This window comes from Sphaerodactylus townsendi, linkage group LG09 (genome assembly GCF_021028975.2).
Source record: "Sphaerodactylus townsendi isolate TG3544 linkage group LG09, MPM_Stown_v2.3, whole genome shotgun sequence".
Taxonomy (NCBI): domain Eukaryota; kingdom Metazoa; phylum Chordata; class Lepidosauria; order Squamata; family Sphaerodactylidae; genus Sphaerodactylus; species Sphaerodactylus townsendi.
Window position 1 is genome coordinate 505,753 of NC_059433.1, and position 19,956 is coordinate 525,708.

A 19,956-nucleotide genomic window follows, 5' to 3' on the forward strand; every position below is an offset into this window, starting at 1 on the left:
TGCCTCACCACCCTGCCTCTGCTGCCTGACTGGGATAGCCTGCTTGCCCCAGTTCTGCCTTACTCAAGCCAGGACTGTGCGTGTCAACCAGCCTCATGGACAGCAGGATTCGCACTCTGGACAGTTTTGTTGTGGAATGGGAAGGGTTACCTTATACTAAAAAAAACAATACACCACCATATAACAATGTGAATTGAAAAGTGAAAGAGGGATTCCATTTGACCACACCAAAAGACTGTGCTGGGGATCATTGGACCTTCATGGACATCTGTGTGGGTTGTGGACTGTGATGAGAAGGACAATTGCCACAGCAACGCGTGGCTGGGCCCGCTAGTTAAATATAAAATTATTAAACATGTAGAAAAGCAAGACCTGCCGAGGAATAGCCAGCATGGCTTTTGCAGAGGCAAGTCCTGTCTTACAAACTTACTAGAGTTCTTTGAGGGTGTAAACAGGCATGTGGATAAGGGGGAACCAGTGAACTTTGTGTATTTGGATTTCCAAAAGGCTTTTGACAAAGTTCCTCACCAGAGACTGTTGAGAAAACTCAGCAATGAAGGAATAAGAGAGGAAGTCCTCCTATGGATTAAAAACTGGTTGAGGAACAGGAAACAAAGGGTGGGTATAAATGGGAAGTTCTCACAATGGAGAGATGTAGGGAGAGGTGTCCCCCAAGGATCCGTTTTGGGAACAGTGCTCTTTAACCTATTCATAAATGACCTGGAAGTAGGGGTGGGTAGTGTGGTGGCCAAGTTTGCAGATGATACCAAATTATGTAGGGTGGTGAGAATCCGCCAAAGAAGATCATGGCTGTAAGAGCTCCAAGGCTAAGTATCTTGAGTAAATTAGGTGAGTGGGCTCCAGAAATGGCAAATGCAGTTCAATGTAGCAAAAATGCAGAGTGATGCACATAGGGGCAAAAAAGCAATCCAAAACTTCACATATTATCACGCTTACAGTAGGTCAGTGCTATATCAGTCACAGACCAGAAAAAAGTGGATTTGGGCTGCCTTAGCTGATAGTTCCATGGGAAATGTCAACTCAATGCATGGTGGCAGCTGTGAAAAAGGCAAACTCTTCATGCTGGGGATAATTAGGGAGAGGAGTTGATAATAAAACTGCAAGGGATTGTCATGTCCCTTATATAAAGCCGTGGTGCTTTATCAAAAAGACTTGAGTACTGTGTTCAGTTCTGGTCACCAATACATCTCAAAAAAAGGATATCGAAGAGATAGAAAAAAAGTGCAGAGAAGGGCAACGCAGGATGATTGAGGTGGACTGGAGCACCTTCCTTATGAGGAGAGGCTGCAGCCGCTTGGGACCTCTTTTTTTTTAGTTTGGAGGAGGAGAGACGCTCATGGGGATATGATTGAAGTCTATAAAATTATGCATGGGGTGGTGAAAATGCTATTGACAGAGAGAAATTTTTCTCTCTTTCCCACAATACTAGAACAACCAGGGGCATGCATTGAAGATGCTGGGGAAGAATTAGAACTAATAAAAGGAAACACTTCTTCACGCAACGTGTGATTGGTGTTTGGAATATGCTGCCACAGGAGGTGGTGATGGCCACTAACCTGGATGGCTTTAAAAAGGGCTTGGACAGATTGATGGAGGAGAAGTCGATCTCTGGCTACCAATCTTGATCCTCTTTGATCTGAGATTGCAAATGCCTTAGCAGACCAGGTGCTCAGGAGCAACAGCAGCAGGAGCAGCAGGCCATTGCTTTAACATCCTGCACGTGAGCTCCCAAAGGCACCTGGTGGGCCACTGTGAGTAGCAGAGTGCTGGACTAGATGGACTCTGGTCTGATCCACCAGGCTAGTTCTTATGTACTTACATCACTTCAGGCACCATTTCCAGGCCCCAATTAACTTAATTTTTTCCCTTCTCCCACCCATCATAAGCTAGTTAAATAAATGGGGGGAGGGGAAAGAGGGGCAGATCGGGAGACTAGCAGGATGGAAAAAAGGCTGTAGATGCCGCAATCGAAGACCCAGTGGAACTGGCTCAAGATCCCACAGGCCTTAATGTCAGCTGAGTCCCAAGAGGCCTGAGTTAAAGTCCAAAAGCCGTGGCTCTGGTTGAGGCCAACTGAACATCTCTGGGGCCAGGAACTACCAGGAGGTTAGCATCAGAGGAGCAAAACCGGGGGAGGGCGGTCTATAAACCTAATAAATAAAATAAATAAAAATAAATAAATAAAATAAAACGCCTTCCAGGGCCAATAGAAGGAGACTGCTCAAGGCCTTAAAGGTCAGAACCAAGACCATGAACATGACCTGGAGTTCAACTCGTAACCAGTGCAGCTGGTTGAGTACAGATCAAATATGTGCTCTCACCAAAGGGCCAGGAAGGACCCTCACGGCTGCATTCTGGACCAACTGCAGTTTCCGGAGCAGTCTCAAGGGCAGGCCAGCATAAAGCGAGTTACAGAAATCCAGAGAATTGCAGTCACCATCTTCTCCAACCAAAAGTTATGTGGAATGCTGAGCCTTTTTTAGGGCTGTACTCTCAATGCAACAGAAGGTCCAGGCAGTCTGGCTAGAGAAACACTTGGAAATCACCAGCAGAAGAAAGAGTTGTGCATGGGGCAGTCACCACCACTTACCTGTCAGTGAAGCTTCGCCATAACTGCGTGCCTGAAATCAAGATATGAATAATCAACATAGAGGATTTCCCCCCCACAGTACCGTGTTTGCAACAGATATGTACTTTCTGCTTCTGCGTTGGCTAAGCTACAGAATTATGGCAAAGGCTTCTGCTGCATACCCCCTTCTGGGCAATGCAAGCCCTCAGGCATGCGTCTAGTGCAGTGGTTCTCAACCTTCCTAAAGCCGCGACCCTTTAATACAGTTCCTCATGTTGTGGTGACCCCCAACTCTAACATTTATCCATTTTACAGATGGAGAACACTTAGGTGACCCCTGTGAAAGGGTCATTCGACCCCCAGTTGCGACCCCAGGTTGAGAACCACTGGTCTAGTGGGCCTCTGGGTCACCTAGATAGGGAGAGAGACATCTGTATGTAACTTTGATCCAAGATGTCTCCCCCTCGCAAATTAAAAAATGGCAGAGTTAGTAGGATTACCCATCTGCTTGAATGCCCAGGATCATTCACCTCAAAACTCTGAAACGGGCCTACCTCTCCCTCTGGACAGCACCAGGTCCCTCATTATCTGCATTATGACGACTGCAAGGAGTGTGAGTGAAACCAGGTGATACAGTCTCCAAGGAGTCAATGCAAGGAACCTAGAAGGGACGAAGTAGGAAAATCACTTAAATAAGTGGAGGAAAGGAACTCCCCCCCTTGCCCTACGAAACCCCAAGGGCAGAACTGGCTAATTCCAGGCCCATCTGTTAGGTAGATAAGGCTGTGGGTCAGGTTAGACCTACCAGGAATTACTGAACTGAAAGGAGAAGGTGAGCGAGTGCTGTGAAGAAACAGTGACTAATCTGGGGGTGAAATGGAGTTAGAGAGATAAACAATACAGCTCTGTGGCAGGTAAATAGCGACCTGGCTGCAGCAGCACAGCAGTGAAGAGACTGAGCAGGTATTACTAGCCTCCCACTTCAATCATGGACTCCATGGACAGCTCAAAGCAGGTCACCTTCTCACAGCACCAAACCCTTTTCCCAACCTGGAGTAGGAAGATGACAGGGACCGGCTTCAAATGGCTAATGCAAACAATGTGGAGCGCTCCGAGCAATTAACTCTTCGTAATCCAGAAGCACACAGTAGGGTGAAGGAAGGACCACAGCCATTAACTATGAATTACAGCCCAGCGGACACTTCACAAATCTAATAGTTGAGGCATGCAGTTGAAAAGGGTTATTCAGCCTACATGGGCCTCCAAGGTAAGAATGTCAAACATGCACCTCGGGGGGGGGGGGGAATCCGGCTCGGAGAAGGGACTTATCAGGCCATGAGCCAGCTGAGGCAAGCCCCCTCTGCTCCCAATCTGGTGTGTGTGTGTGGGGGTTGCCTCAGCTGCTTGCGGGCCGAATAAGCCCCCTCAAGGTGACTACCCACTCCAGTGCAGGCTTGCCAGTACACGCACACACACACACACACGTGGTGTTCTGGGGCCAGCTGAGGCAGCCCCCCTGCCCCCTGGCCTGACCAAGTCACACTGATGTTTTCACTTGCATTCACACAAAGGCTTTTTATGAGATTGAGGGCTTCTCAGGTGATTCTCAAACTTCTCCACTTTCTCGATTCATGCTTCATTTAGATTCAGATCTATCGTATTTGCCTAAATGAAAAACGTCATCTTACACTGAGTAATGTTTTCCTTTCAGACAAATAAGGTAGATTTAAATCTAAATGAAACTGAGGAGGGGAAGAAGCTTGAGAATTATGGAAGACACCCTCCCCAAATAGGTTATTATACACACAAAAAATGTGCAAATTTATGTCAACCCTCTATTTTTCTTGACACCACTCATAAGGAAAGTGGGTACCTATTCTGGATTACCATAATATACAGATGATGGAAATCAGCTTACTGACACTTGAGAGCCATAATATGGACATAATATGGAAGTAAGAGAGCCTCATTTCAAAGAAAAGCATTTCCAGTACGATGCTTAAAACAAATCGTGTTGGCACACTGAGGCATTCAGCCCCCACACCCCTGCGAGCCAAGCTCCTCACTCGTCACAGTTCTGGAGACGGGCACTTTGGTTGCTCCATCCTTCGCCAGGTAGGAGGAGATTTTGTCACAGGCCAGCCAAGTGCCAATGTGGTGCAGAAGTTGATGAACTAGCATCTAAAAGACTGCGATGGCTGCTTGGGGCTTGAGTGAGTCTCACACATTCATCATGACCAACCTTATAAAGGTTGCTGCCAGGATAACAGGGAGGAGGGGAGAATCCCATTGTAAGCTGCTTTTGGTCTCCATTGTGAAAAGAAATGGGTTATACGTTTTTCCCATTGTTGCTTCTCATTTTTGAGCAGTGGAGAAGACTTGGCCAGGAAGAGCAGAGTGACCTGCTGGTGTTCATTTTGGAGGGCTTTTCTCAAAGCCACAGCTTTTAAAACAGTGTATTTTAACAGGGGTTATCTCTTTTTCTCCTTGTAAGGCTCCTGTGAGCTAAGGCTGCTGAATCTGGAAGGTGGGGCTTAACAGGGGTTAACAGAGTTCATCGCTTGTTCCTCTTTGTCCTGGGCTCCTGAGAGGTGGGGCTTTAGTTCAGTCTCTGGAACCAGCAGAGAGGAGTTGAAGCAGTGGAGCAGAGTTGGCCAGGAAGAGCAGAGTGACCTTGCTGGTGTTCATTATTTTGGAGGGCTTTTTTCTCCAAAGCCACAGCTTTTAAAAACATAGAGAGTTGGGTTTCGTGGAGAGGCGTGATGACCGGGCAGATGGTGACCTTGGCCTGCCTGGCGCAAAAGGTTGCGGATGTCACGCTTCGTCTAGACAGGCTGTTAGACAGTGCTGGGGTGGAATCAGCAGTTGTGGTCCACATTGGCACCAACGACATTGGGAAATGTAGCCGGGAGGTTCTGGAAGCTAAATTTAGGCTGCCAGGGAAACAGGTTGAAGTCCAGGACCCCCCTTAAGGTGGCATTCTCAGAAATGTGCCATCACCCGCTCCACACGCAGGGCGAGCCAGGGCAAGCCGTTGAGATACAGGGTCTCAAATGGCGTGGATGAGAAGGTGGTGTAAGGCAGAGGGTTTCAGGATCGGTTGTCAGGAACTGGGGAGCCTTTTGGGACAAGGGTAGGCTCTGTACAAACGTGGACAGGCTTCATCTTAACCAAAGAGGAAACCAGGCTGCCGGCTACCAACATTAAAAAAGGTGGCAGGTGAACAGCTTTTAAACTGGATCACTGGGGGAAAGTTTTCCACAGGAGCTGGAGGTGACTCTCGGGTTCAGAATACAGTATCTATGGGGATGCAGAGACAGATGAGGGAGGTTTTTCTAAATCAACCACATACAAGCTGTAGGAACATAGGCGCAATGTCGCAGCATGTGACAAGGGATAGTGTGTCTACAAAAGACTTTGAGGGTAAAGCTACATACAATCCCAGGTTAAGGACAGAGACAGGGAGTATACAGGTGTTCCTATGCTAATAGTAGAAGCATTCGACCTAAAATGGGGAGCTTGGAGTACAGAGTTTTCGAAGGAGGATTTTGATATAGTGGGTATTACAGAGACATGGTGGAATGAGGAGGAACCAGTGGGATGCTGTTATACCAGCCGCTACAGGCTCTAGTAGGGAAGGATAGGACAGGGCGACATTGGGGGTGGAGTTGTCCCTTTACATCAAAGAGAGCATATGTATCACATAAAATAGACAATTTGCAAGGGAGCTGGTCTCCCCCACAGAATCAACTGTGGATACTCAGCTATACCACAGGTGCGTAGAAGGACAGTTTAATATTAGGGAATATATTATCGCCCCCTGACCAAAGTGCACAAGAGGATTCTGAGATGGAAAAAGAAATTAGGAGAGGCCAACAGAAACAAAAATGTAGTGGTAATGGGTGATTTTAATCTATCCCCATATAAACTGAAAAAAAATGCATAAATTCAGGTCAAGTGTAAGGAGGAGAACATTCCTGATATGCTAAATGACTCGTGGCTTAGAGCAGATGGTTGTGGGAACCAATCCAGGGGAGAGGTGATCCTAGATCTAATTCTAAGTGGGACCCAGGACCTGGTGCAGAAAGTCTAGTGTTGTTGGAGCCCATAGGGAACAATTCTGTCAGATTCAGGGATATCTCAGCATGGCGAACAGCGGTGGCAACTACTAATGTAGTTACATTCCTCGCCTTCACAGAAAGGGTAGAAATTTCTCAATGATGAGGTGGGGATAGTGCGAGGAAGCTGAAAGGGAAAATCAAGAGAGTCAAACTGTCCAGGATGCTATTGAGGTTATTTTAAAAACACAGGTAATAAAAGCTCAGCTGGAATGTGTTCCATTATGGGCGGAAAAGGCTTTTCAGTCCAAAAAGAGAAAGCCAACCATGGTTAACAAGAGAGGTTGGAGGAAATTCATCAGAAAAAAAAGAAAAATGTCTTTAGGAAATGGAAGTCCGCAGTTTGACTGATGAAGAACATGAGAGGGGAACACAAAATGGTAAGTGCAAAAAGAGAAGCCAAGTTAGCTGTAAGGAGTGCAAAAAAGGATTATGAGGGAACGATGGCTGCTTAACATCAAGACCAAAGCAACAAACAGTTCTTCAAGTACACGTGCTATAGCTGGAAGCCAGCAAGGGAAGCTGTAGAGCCGCTAGGAATGACCAAAGGAAACAAAGGGTGTGCTAAAAGATGGCAGGTGAGATTGCAGGAGAAGCTGAATGAATTCCTTTGCATCTGTCTTCACTCAAGAAGAGGTGAGGGGAACATTCCTGCACACCTGCAAATTCAAGCTTCTTAGGAGGCTTAATCCGGGGTAGGAACTAGCTGGAAGATAGTGGTAGGACAAGGAAGAAGTTCTGGCATGCCATTGATAAATCTAAATTGGCTACCAAACTCCCCAGGCCCAGATTGTATTCGCCACACTCCAAGAATCTCTGGTAAAGAGCTCATGGCATGAAATTGCTGGATCTTCTCACTTTAATATGCAACTTGCATCTCTGGAAATCAGGCTCCATCCCTGAAGACTGGAAGATGGCCAATGTCACCACCAATCTTTAAGAAAGGGTCTAGGGGACCTAGGAAATTACAGGCCAGTCAGTTTGACATCTGTTCCTGTAAATTAGTAGAATCGCTATCATTAAAGGATAAAATTATAAACATGTAGAAAAGCAAGATTCCTGCTGAGAAAGAGTCAGCATGGCTTTTGTAGAGGCAAATCCTGACTTAAGAAAACTTACTAGAGTTCTTTGAGGGTGTAAACAGGCATGTGGACAGGGGTGAACCGGTGGACATTGTCTACTTGGATTTCCAAAAGGCTTTTGACAAAGTTCCTCACCAGAGACTGTTGAGAAAAAACTCAGCAATGAAAGGGAATAAGAGGGGGAAGTCCTCCTGTGGGATTAAAAAACTGGTTGAGAAACGGTGGGGAAACAAAGAGTGGGTGTAAAATGGGAAGTTCTCACAATGGAGAGATGTCGGGAGTGAAGCGGCCCCCAAGGATCCGCTTTTGGGGACTCGCAAGTGCTCTTTAACCTATTCATCAATGACCTGGAAGTTGGGGTGGGTAGCGTGGTGGCCAAGTTTGCAGATGATACCAAATTATGTAGGGTGGTGAGAACCACAAAGGATTGCGAAGAGCTCCAAGCGGACCTTGATAAATTAGGGTGAGTGGGCTCAGAAATGGCAAATGCAGTTCAATGTAGCAAAAATGTAAAGTAGATGCAACATAGGGACAAAAAAAATCCAAACTTCACATTACACGCTTACAGGGTCAGTAGCTATCAGTTACCACAGACCAGGAAAGGGATTTTGAGCTGCCTTAGTTGATAGTTCCATGGGAATGTCAACTCAATGCATGGCAGCTGTAAAAAAAGGCAAACTCTATGCTGGGGATCATTAGAAAAGGAATTGAAAATAAAACTGCAAAGATTGTCATGCCCCTTATATAAAGCAGTGGTGCGACCGACTTGGAGTAACTGTGTCCAGTTCTGGTCACCGTGATCTCAAAAAAGGATATTGAGGAGATAGAAAAAGTGCAGAGAAGGGCAACAAGGATGAATGAGGGACTGGAGGACCTTCCCTATGAGGAGAGGAAGGCTGCAGCGCTTGGGGACTCTTTAGTTTGGAGGAGGAGGCTGGCTGAGGGGGGATAAGGGATTGAAGCCCATGCAAATTATGCATGGGGTGGTAGAAAATGTTGACACAGAGAGAAAATTTTTCTCTCTTTCTCACAATACTAGAACCAGGGGGCATACATTGAAAATGCTGGGGAAGAATTAGAATCTACTAAAAGGAAAGCCACTTCTCTCTTCACGCAACGCAGGATTGGTGTTTGGAATATGCTGCCAAGCACAGGAGGTGGTGATGTTGCACTAACCTGGATAGCTTTAAAAGGGGCTTGGACAGATTTATGGAGGAGAAGTCAATTTTATGGCTACCAATCTTGATCCTCTTTGATCTGGAGATTGCAAAATGCCTTTAACAAGTCCAGGTGCTCGGAGCAACAGCCGCAGAAGCTGCCATTGCTTTCACATCCTACATGAAGTGAACTCCTTTTCTGCAAAGGCACCTGGGCTGGGCCTCACTGTGAGTAGTGCAGAGAGCTGCCACCCTAGATGGATTCTTTTGGTCCTGATCCAGCTGGCTTGTTCTTATGTTCTCATGCAATCTTACCATATGAGTGGTAACAATGGAAGTGGGGAAAAATCTTGTCCAGAGAATAGCTCTCTTCTTTCAAAGAGCGCCAGCTGCAGACCACATGCAGTGACTGGAGAAGCATCCTTCTCCCTGGACTTTCGGGGGAAGGCAAAGGACAGCCTTTCTTAGATGGAGAAGAGTTTGGATTTATACGCCACCTTTCTCTTCCGTAACAACGTTCAAGGCAGCTTTGAAACTCCTTTCCCTTCCTCTCCCCACAACAGATACCTGATGGCGTAGGTGGAGCTGAGAGCGTTCTGTGACTAGCCTATAATCACCCAGCAGTCTTTGTGTGAAGGAGAGGGGAAATAAATGCCGTTCACCAAACAAGAGTCTGCTGCTGCTCATGTGGAGGAGTGGGGAATCAAAGCCAGTTCTCCAGATTAGAGTCCACCACTCTTACCTGCTACACCACACTGCAACAGAGGCCTTCAGATTCCTAAGCAAGCAGAGCAGGGCTGCTTTCCATGCACTCAGCACACTGCATAGTTGATTTTGATAATAAGCTGTGGCCCTTCCTGGGCAGAAAGACCTTACCCCGTTGGTGCATGCTCTGGTAACAGCTAGATTAGTTTGCTGCGATGTGCTGTGCATGGGGCACATTGTCAAAGAAAAAAGACATTTCCTCATGAAGAGTTCAAAACATACACAGCTTTTTTTTTTACAAGAAAGACAACCTGAAGCGTTTCTTGAATTAATGGCAAATGCAAATCCTTTGTCTGCTATTCTAAATTTAGTGTTTTAAGCTGCAATAGCTTTGTGCCTAGTCCAGCATTAGACAAGAATGCTACAAACAGTATCTTACAGGAACCTGTTGCTTTCTCTAAAACAGACAAATGACCTACCCAGTCCTTACTAAATGACACACAGGGTGGGGACAATAGGAAGAAAATTAAGGAGGGGAGCCTGGATTCTGAAGTCCTCTGCAAAGTGGCTCAACGTCCATGCAGACCTTCTTCATTTTCAGATGTACCAACTAGCAACTGCCATCCATCAGGGAATCAGCAAATAGAGTCACACTTTTTGAACAATGAGAGTTGAGGCATTTGTGACAGAGAAGTGAGGGGTGAGTGAGGGAAGGCTTAACCTCAACACAGTGAGAGCCAGCCTGGTGTGGTGGGTGGGGTCAACTAGGATCTGGAAGCACCACCTTTGAACCCCTACTCTGCCATGGAAGCTTGCTGTATAACTTTAGACCAGCTACATCCTCTCAGCCTGATCCACTTCATATCTTCTGCAGCACAAGACCCCACAAAAATCAAAACATTCTGCAGAGAAGATGCAAGGTTTTTTTTGGGAATATACCAAAGTGTTCTGTTAAGGGGAAAATCTAGTGCTTGACCTAATCTCTCGAGCGTCTGACCTCCTTTCATCCACAAATTCTTGTTGTAAAACCACAATATAAGGCCCTTAAATATCCACTTGCCTTGGGAAGTAAAAATGCCTTCCTTCCTGACAACCTGAGGGCAAGTCTACAGTTTAGCTAATATGGTCTTGTGGTCAGAATCTCAGGCGGTGAATGGCAGCAGAAAAGCTGCCAAAAGTGCAAAAAAATTCGTCGCCATTTAGGACTGTAAGCAGTCACTTGCTCTGTCATTTGTGTCAAAATAATGATCAGCTCCAGGGGGCCAGGCACAAAAGCATTATAAAGTGGAAGACAGGTGGGCTCTCTCTGATATGCTTACGTGTATGTACATAGATTAGAAAAGCTGTCTGTGGGTTTGTTCGCTCAGCGAGATTCAATACAGATGCAGTATTAGGTTACTCTACCAAGAACGTATTATTTAGAAAAATTCTGAAGTCTGCTCCGGTTACAAAAGATATTGAATTCACCTTGAGTTACACTGACACAGGCCTCCACTTACGCCTCAGAGAACTTCAAACTTAGGACAAAGTTTAAATTGACATTTTACATAACAGCAAAGTTCTTGGCAAAAACAGAGGGCCTCAAGAAAGATATCATCAATGTTTGAAAGAATGTTCTTATCTATCCTGCTTTGTGCACGTAAAAACACAGAAACTTTCCATTCTGCCTTGTACAAAGAGCTCACCTACTGGATTGGTCCCGTGGAATCTGTTTACCCACAGACTTGCAGCTTGGTTATAAAGCTCTGTACTGGAACCCATGAGCATCTCCACTTTCAGAGGTAAGGGGATAGTTATCAGAAATGAAGCCTTTACCTCTCTCACCTGTTGAATCAGATTCTTATACCTATTACACTGGGGCTTCCATTGGTATAAAGGTATACCGATATACCTGTGGAACCCCCCCCCCCCCGTCCAGGTATAAAGTTACAGCTTCCTGTGCCATTCAAATGACACTCTGCAACCGATGGAATACACAAATAAATTTTAAAACCCACAAAATAATTGTTCTTACATTTGTAGAGATCAGAAGATTACATGTTTTAAAAAGCCCCCAAAAGGCAATAGTCTCTCACTAAGTGTTTCACCAGCAGTTTCAAAGATGAAATGAAGAAGAACAGAACTCAATCCAGCGTCGGAATGCACTTACCGCCAGTTTGACAGGAAAGTTTGAAATCTGTTTCAACTATGTAGCGCACCCTGGTGATCATAAAATCAGCCTGCACAGCTTGTAACCTAATAAACCCACAGAGCCTGCCAGATGCTTATTAGCTCTTTTCATAGTCCTGGGAAGGAAGCAAGCAAGAAGGAAAAGGGGTGAGCTGCCATTCTGGTTAGCAACTACATTTGGCTTGGTGAGTCACTAGCATATGGCTTAAACTGCAGAAGCTCGCTATTGAACCTAGGCTTCTCCTATTAATTAGATCTCTTTACAGGAATCCCACCTGCCAGATAAGGTGTACACCATCAGAATCTTTAACACCCCAAATACCAGTCTCTCAGGGGGTAAAACAAGGGTGTGTAAGCTAGCACCCATGCTATTTAATCTTTTTTTGCATGATCTTGCCCCCCACATTGAGTAGTTTCAACTTTCATTGCCCCTATCTGTCTATCCTCCTGTATGCCGATGATGCAGTTTTGTTATCAAGAACAAGATCGGGTCTCAGAAACATGCTGACTAAGTGTGGTGAATACTGTTCAAATAACAGGTTGGTCATTAACCCAATTAAGTCTAAAATTGTGGTTTTTTCCAATGTTTTTAGACCTTATAGATGGTCTATCCACGGTGCAGACAACGAGCAAGTTAAATTGTTCGAATATCTTGGGATAATATTCCATCATAAGTCAACCTGGACCACACACAGAGATAACACCTTTTAAAGCCTGCAAAATTCTATCCCCGGATGCAATACTTGGAAATTTTTTTAATATCAGTGGTGGTAGATTCACATACCAGCAGCCGAGTTGAAGGTGTTTAACGCTAAGGTGGCCCAGCACCTTTTTGTATGGTATCCTCCATTCTGGATCCAAGCATGGCACCGCAAAATTGGAACGCATTCAATCCAATTTCCTATATAAGATCTTTGGCACCCCAAGTGACATGCCCCCCATATGGTGTTCTTTGGTTTGGAATCTCAGGGCAACATTTATTAGAAACAAGGGCAATGGGTTGTAACTTTTAAGTTTTGGCTGCGTCTTTGTTTCTGCACTCGACCCCTAAACAGTTTGTCCCAGTTAGAAATGAGAGAGCTTCAGCTTTCAAAATGGTGGCTACATATTGGAAAAAAAGATTCCTTTTCCTTGGGCTTCTCTTGGGAGGCCCTGGCAAATGCCTCACTGCTCCAGAGGATTGTGTACCATTGCTTAAAGACTAGATTATTTGATCAAGAATATCAATTCTCTCCTGAGCAAAGCTTAAAGCTCTTTTGCTCTCCTATCATTCTTTTGGGATTATCCCTCAGAAATCTAGCCTCATACTATATACCTGGAACAACTTTCCTGTTAATTACAATTGCAGATGGGTCACATGACTTAGAGCAAGGGTGTGTAACTCCTTTTTCCATCAGCAAGCACATCTTCAAGGTCGCCTTTCTCTTAATATTCCTACAAAATGAGTGTTGCCATTCTATTTTATCCTGATACAACTGATTCACTTTCTCATATATTCTGCTTCAACTGTTCAAACATACAACAACATCAGAACTGATTTGAGAACTGTATTACCAACAGGATTTATAATCTTCTGATAAGATGATAAAAATGGCTAAGCTTCTATAAGTAACTCTAATGCTGAAATCTCTGAAGCTGTTGCTATATTTTTACTCTGTGTTCTGCAAGTTGTGCAATAATGATCTTCTTATTGTATTTGGAATTCTTGACATACACCGGTTTTATGCCTAATAAAGGTTTTGGATTTGGAGTCACTAGAAGTGCAAGCTTGCCATGCAAAAGTGAGGGAAATAAAGTCACTATTCTACTTCATAAAAAGCCACCAGACCAAAAAATAAACAATGGGGAGATTTGGGCACAATCTGGGTATTTTTGTAGGCTGCGGTTACACCTTTTCCCCATTCCTATGCTCTGTGTAATCTGATCAATGCTGTTTGTCAACTCCTGAATATTTGATAACATCAGAAGAACCAAGTTTAAATTTGCCTGGCAGTTGAGTTGACATCCCAAGTTGGGTAAGATGGAAAAAATAAATGTAACAAAGCAGAACTGTTTGGACAGCAAGAGCACAGAGAGGCACTTGCATTTTTGCCACAGCGGGAATGGCAGTGGAAGCTGGCACTCCCGAGGAAGCCCCTCCTGCCACACGGCACATGCAGCCCTCAGCTCAGCGGCCTTTCGGCCAGAGTCTCCACGGTGCCATCTCCGCCTGGTCTTTCTACCAGGCGTCCCTTCACGTTCTCCGCCAGGGAGGCTGCCGGCCCTCCCTCCTGCGGGCGCGAAAAGCCCATTTCACACCAACCTTCAGTCCCCTCCGCGGTCCTCGACGTCTTCCCGCCGCTCCCTTTCATTTCCTGCCAAGAGGGGAGAGCATGAGGCGGGATGGGAGGAGAACGCAGAAGAGCCAGCCAGAGGCTCGGGAGGCGCGAGGAGGCGGCTCTCCGTGGGGGGCCGAGGGAGTGTTTGCGGGGTCCTCGCAGGTGCGCCGCGGGGGCTACTCGCGAACAGGGTGCAGGTGCCGGACGCGGCCACGAGCGCCCCCCCCCCCCCCACCAGCGGCGGCGGCGGCGGCGGCGGCTCCCCTCCCGGCCACATCCGCCCCCGGCTTGGAGACCAGGGCGAGGCCACACGGCGGGCAGGGCAGGGCAGGGCAGGGGGCGGCCCCGAAGACGAGCCCGGGCCCGCAGGAGCCACGCCAGCGCCTCTGGCGGGAAAGGCGTGGCGGTGCGGGCGTCACGACCTGCAGGCCTGCAGGACCCTGCCCGGCACCTGCGCATGCTCGAGGAGGGCGCCTGTCTGACCGCGGGGCTGCCGCGGGGGCGGGGGCGCGCCCGGCTCACCAGAACAGCGCGTTGGCGCAGAGGAAGCCGCCCAAGCTGCGCAGCCGCCGCCGCCGCCGCCCCCGGGCCGCCTCCGCCTCCATCCTGCCCGCGCCGGCCGGCCGGCCTGCCTCTCGCTCCGCTCCTCCTCCAGATGCTGCCGCCCGAGGCCCGCCCACCCGGCCCGGCGCCAGACATCCGGGCACCTGCGACGCGGGCTCTCAGCCGGCCCCGCCGATTGGCTGCCGTGAGCGCCCCACGCCACGCCCCTCCAGGGGGAGGGGCGGGTTCTCGTCCCGTCCAGCCTCACCTGTGGGGGAGACGCCGAACGCCCCCCCCCCCGCGCAGCACCTGCCGGGGAAGGGCGGCATCTGGCTGCCCGCCAGCCGCCCCCCCCCACCCCGAGCCCTGTGGAGCCCCGCCCCCGCCCCGCCCCCCCTCCTGTTGTTGGGCGCTCCCTGTTGACAACTGTGGGAAGCCCCCCCCCTCCTCCCCTCAGCCGACAAGAGCAGCCGACGCCCCCAGGAAGGGCCGGGAGGCGGCGCGGCACAGCCGGCCCCTCCCTTTTGCAGGTGCACAGGAATAGCCCAGGTGCCATTTCTCCAAAATCCTGCTCATACCGCCCCTCCCCCCTTTAACATCTTGGTTTATTCCGGATTGCCCCCCCCCCACTAGTGAGTGTGACGCCACCTTCGGGGGGGGGGGGCGAGGGGGGCTGCAGAGGCCTATGGGAGGGAAATGGCCCCGGAGACAACTCCTCTGCCGCCGCCGCCCTGCCCCACTTCCTGCTTTTAGAAGCCCGCTTTCACAGCTGGCTTTTGAGTCTGCACGGGGGCGAAGCTCAGGGTGGGGCCAAGGAGTGGGCCCACACCCATGAGCTCCGCCCCCTCTGTGTAGGCTCAAAAGCCAGTTTTGAAAAGCGGGGCGGGCGGGCGTGCCCCTGAACTCCCTGCAGGCCAGGAATGGGGCCATGCCCCCTCCCCAGCTCTGCCCTCCTCCCTGAAGGCTCAAAAACCGGAGCTTTCCAAAGCCAGCTTTTAAAAGGGAGGGATACCTCAGGAGCGCGGCCCTGTTTCAACAGCTCCCTGGTCCCAGACTCCTGCACAGAGGGCAGGTTGTTGCACCGCCACCGGGCCATTTAGCCTCTGTGCAGGCTCAAAAGCGGAAGCTTTCCAAAGCCGGCTTTTAAAGGGGGGGCCTCAGGGGGCAGGGCCACACCCCTGAGCCCCCCTCCCTGCTTTCAAAAGCCAGCTTTCAAAAGCAGGCAGGCAGGGGCCACGGCTTGGTGGCATTTGGTGAGGGGGCGGCACCGGGCATGTAGACAAAAGGCATGTGCCCGGGGACATGGATAACCCCATGTTCCCACTGCAGATACGCCCCTGGGGGGCTGAGTTTGATGGTGCCACACAAGGCAGAAAATTATCCATTAGTAGTATAATCCTTGGATTTCATATTATTTCTCATACTGTGTGCTACAAAATGCGAGTTTCCATGTTTGTATGGGTGGATAGCAGAGTGTCCAAGCTGAAAGCAAGCCTAAGGCAAAACAATCTGTTTGCAGAGATTAAATATATGAGTTACTCCAGGCAATACTATCTGGACGCCTCATAACAAGGACATGAATCTTTGATTGTCAGGAACCTTGTCAGGAGGACATGTGGTGGACAAGGGCTGCCATCTCAATGCGTTACTTGTTCACATCACAGGTAAATTAGCCCCAATATAAACCTATTGTGGGGTAGCCCAATGATCTTGAGGGCTGTTATGGCAACGGCATAAAAAGAGAGGTGGCTGGGTGACCTGGGCCAGTCACAGCTCTTTCAGAACTCTCTCAGCCCCACCTGCCTCACAAGGTGAATGTTGTGGAGCGGAGAAGGGAAAAGGAATTTGTAAGCGGTTTGGGGACTCTTTAAATCATGCACTATAAGGCAGACTCTTCCTTCCCCACTGATAGCCCCCTAACCTTGAACAACTTCTCACAATAATGTACTATATGGACATGGGCTCTGAGGTCAGGGCCTGCAATAAACCAAGATACCAGTTTGTTCCCTTGTTAGACACTCAACCAACACAATCACTGAATCTAACAATCCCCTTCTCAGGTCTGTGCCCTTTCTCATCTTCCAACATCATATATGCCATCAATTGTCAACGAAGCCCTTCCAGTCTATACATTGGACAAACAGGCCAGTTCCTATGCAAAAGAATAAACGGACATGAATGTGACATCAAGAATCAGAAACCAGTGAGAGGTCTTCCAGGATCTTCCATGGCTGCCACTCACTGCTGAGTGGTGGTTCTACACAGAGAATCTTTGAAGTGACGTTAGAGACTGAAAATCCTGAATTTCTGAACCATCTCAGGACAATGCCCCCGCCCCCCCATAGGAATAGGATTCTTATCTCATAAGAACATAAGAACAAGCCAGCTGGATCAGACCAGAGTCCATCTAGTCCAGCTCTCTGCTACTCGCAGTGGCCCACCAGGTGCCTCTGGGAGCTCATGTGCAGGATGTGAAAGCAATGGCCTTCTGCGGCTGTTGCTCCCAAGCACCTGGACTGTTAAGGCATTTGCAATCTCAGATCAAAGAGGATCAAGATTGGTAGCCATAAATCGACTTCTCCTCCATAAATCTGTCCAAGCCCCTTTTAAAGCTATCCAGGTGAGTGGCCATCACCACCTCCTGTGGCAGCATATTCCAAACACCAATCACACGTTGCGTGAAGAAGTGATTCCTTTTATTAGTCCTAATTCTTCCCCCCAAATTTCATTTTCATATGAATGCCCCCCTGGTTCGAAAGGTGACAGAGAAAGAGAGAAAAATTTCTCTCTGTCAACACTTTTCTACCCCATGCATAATTTTATAGACCCCCTTCAATCATATCCCCCCTCAGACGCCTCCTCTCCAAACGTAAAGAGTCCCAAACGCTGCAGCCTCTCCTCTAGTAAGGAAGCGTGCTCCAGTCCCCTCAATCGAACTCCTCGTTGCCCTCCTTCAATCTTGCACTTTTTCTATCTCTTTGATATCCTTTTTGAGATGTGGCGACCAGAACTGAACACAGTACTCCAAGTGCGGTCGCACCACTGCTTTATATAAGGGCATGACAATCTTTGCAGTTTTATTCTCAATTCCTTTCCTAATTATCCCCAGCATAGAGTTTGCCTTTTTCATTATAGATGCTAATTTTCTATGGTTCCCATCTATATGCATAGGTTCTATCTAATCAAGCTGATTATATTTCCCATTTTATCTTTGCATCCTGACATCCACTGGCCCTTCTTTGCAACACCCCTCTGTACTGGATACAAAGGCTGATGGATCTTCATGGTAATTTGTGTCTGATAAAGCAAGCTTTGATTAATGAAAACTTCTTACCCTGGAAAAAAGGTTGTGGTCTTTAAAATGCTACTGGACTCAAACTGCCCTCCTTCCCCCAAATTATTCATTAATCTTTTGTGGCCTATGCTATAACAGGAGCAGAAATCTTTCCAGTTTAATTGAGAAAGGTATTTGCTACTAAAACTGACGTTTCTCTCTCCTAGTTTTTGATTTCTTTTATAGTATGTTCAGCATGTGACACATTTCAATCACACTAAAAGTTATTTATTTAAAAAAGAAATTTTAATATCTTAAAAAATTATAAATGCAAGACAAATGATAGAATAATGTGCTGATAGTAGCATTTCCATATTAAGGACAGTCTATAAATACAGTTTCTTTCAACTATATGTGTTATCTATAATACAGGAGGGAAAGAAATGCAGATGTGTTACATATGTAACGAAGGATGAAAAAATTTCTTTTTCGAAGATACAATTAAAAAAAAGAAAATCCTGAAATTTCTTATAAACCGGACTATTAAAGAAAGTCTACAACTGGAACAACTATAGCTCTGGTCTATTAAAATGTACAGAAAGACTGTTTACACCATTGCACATAAATCTTCCCTTTACTTTTCTCCTCATTTTACAACCTGTAAAAGTTAGGTGCTGATCTGGGTCACACGCCTGAAAGAAAAGGGGCAGGAACACCATGCGGTTAATAAAATCTGCCAGGAAAGCCGCCGGCAGCATTCCGACTGAGACGCTTCTTTTCTTCATCACGCATGAACCCGACAGTTGGGCAGTGCAAGACGGCTGAATTAGCTCTTCCTTAATACACTAAGTGGTTTAATTTTTTTAAAAAAATCCCCTCTGCTAATACAGCAACAGTCAATGCTAGTTGGCTTTAGTCTATTTAAGGCACTTCTTCCTGCTTGGAGGGCGGTGTTAAGTTAAGGCATAACAGTATGTTATTTAGAGGTAACAAAGGTTTGGAAAGCTTGATGCGTGCCCATCAGTGAGTTTAGTAGAGGAGCAGATGTTAGATGAACTTGTGGAAAAACAAACGTTGACCAAAGGTGCTGCCAGAAACGTGGCTGTTTGTGTTGCTTCAGAGGTGCTTTCAAGTCTCCATATCTGGAGAAGCTGGCAGTGACGGGCCCTGATGCGAAGGGGGCACGAGGCATATTCTTGGGTTTCACCTGGAACTGCCTTGACTTCCATGGCTACTCACTGATTGAGAGGTGCTGTAACGTTTCTTCACAATCATGCTGATATAGGCTTTCATCAGTTTGGCAATGTCAACCACCTGCCAAGAACAAATGCAGAACCAGTTAATGCACATTTTAACTGATTGTATTTTCTGCATGGACACACAGAAATATGAGATTTGCTCATGTGTGGTTGATAAAGTAACAATAGCCAAATGAATGACAATCTATAAAGACTATTTTGCTTTTTGGTACTGAAGATCAATTATGTACTTGCAGCCACTATTTGAAAGTAAGGCTCACGGAGCTTCATGGAACCCCTGGCAGACAGGCTGTAAGTGTGAAGTGAAGTGCTAGGCACGGAATCCTTACTTCACGTATATGAGCTGGCAGTGGATGAACTAGGAAATGGACCTCAGACTGTGGTAGCCAGATCAAGGAATGTACGGAAGGTACCTCCCTAAAGACTCCTGAGTAGACTTTGAAGTCATGCGAAAGATGACAGGTCCTCACAGGGATTAAAAAGTGGCTGAACAACAGGAAGCAAAAAGTAGGAATGAATTGATAGTATTGGGAAGCAGAGAGTAAGAATAAACAGGATGTCAGTACTGGGAGCCCCACAAAGATCAGTATTGGGACAAGTACTATTCCATTTGTTCATGCTGATTTGGATGTGGGGGTGAGCAGTGCCCACGTTTGCAGAGGACATCATATTATTTAGGACTGTGAAAACCACAAGGGATTGTGAAATCTGCTGGAGAATCTCTCCAAATTGGGCGAATGG

At 47.1% G+C, this 19,956-nt stretch overlaps 2 protein-coding genes across 10 annotated transcripts in view; both read right to left on the reverse strand.

Moving 5' to 3' along the window:
• The window catches only part of RETREG1 (reticulophagy regulator 1), a 78,368-nt gene extending 63,582 nt beyond the window's left edge, over positions 1 to 14,786 (reverse strand). The window contains exons 1-3 of one of the 6 annotated variants that reach the window (XM_048507617.1): positions 14,662 to 14,786; positions 3,145 to 3,251; positions 2,612 to 2,642 (exon numbers count right to left, since the gene is read on the reverse strand). In XM_048507617.1, the coding sequence (XP_048363574.1) occupies positions 2,612 to 2,642; positions 3,145 to 3,251; positions 14,662 to 14,744 (221 nt within the window). In that variant the 5' untranslated portion in view covers positions 14,745 to 14,786. Of the gene's footprint in view, positions 1 to 2,611; positions 2,643 to 3,144; positions 3,253 to 9,262; positions 9,281 to 11,801; positions 11,827 to 14,661 lie in introns of those variants that run through there. The other 5 variants (XM_048507620.1, XM_048507618.1, XM_048507621.1 and 2 more) reach the window with 5 other exon arrangements.
• A 3,457-nt stretch (positions 14,787 to 18,243) lies between these two features.
• Positions 18,244 to 19,956, reverse strand: part of MYO10 (myosin X) — a 293,414-nt gene continuing 291,701 nt past the window's right edge. For all 4 annotated transcript variants that reach the window (XM_048508398.1, XM_048508397.1, XM_048508396.1 and 1 more), the window contains one exon: positions 18,244 to 19,270. In XM_048508398.1, the coding sequence (XP_048364355.1) occupies positions 19,160 to 19,270 (111 nt within the window). In that variant the 3' untranslated portion in view covers positions 18,244 to 19,159. The remainder of the gene's footprint in view (positions 19,271 to 19,956) is intronic.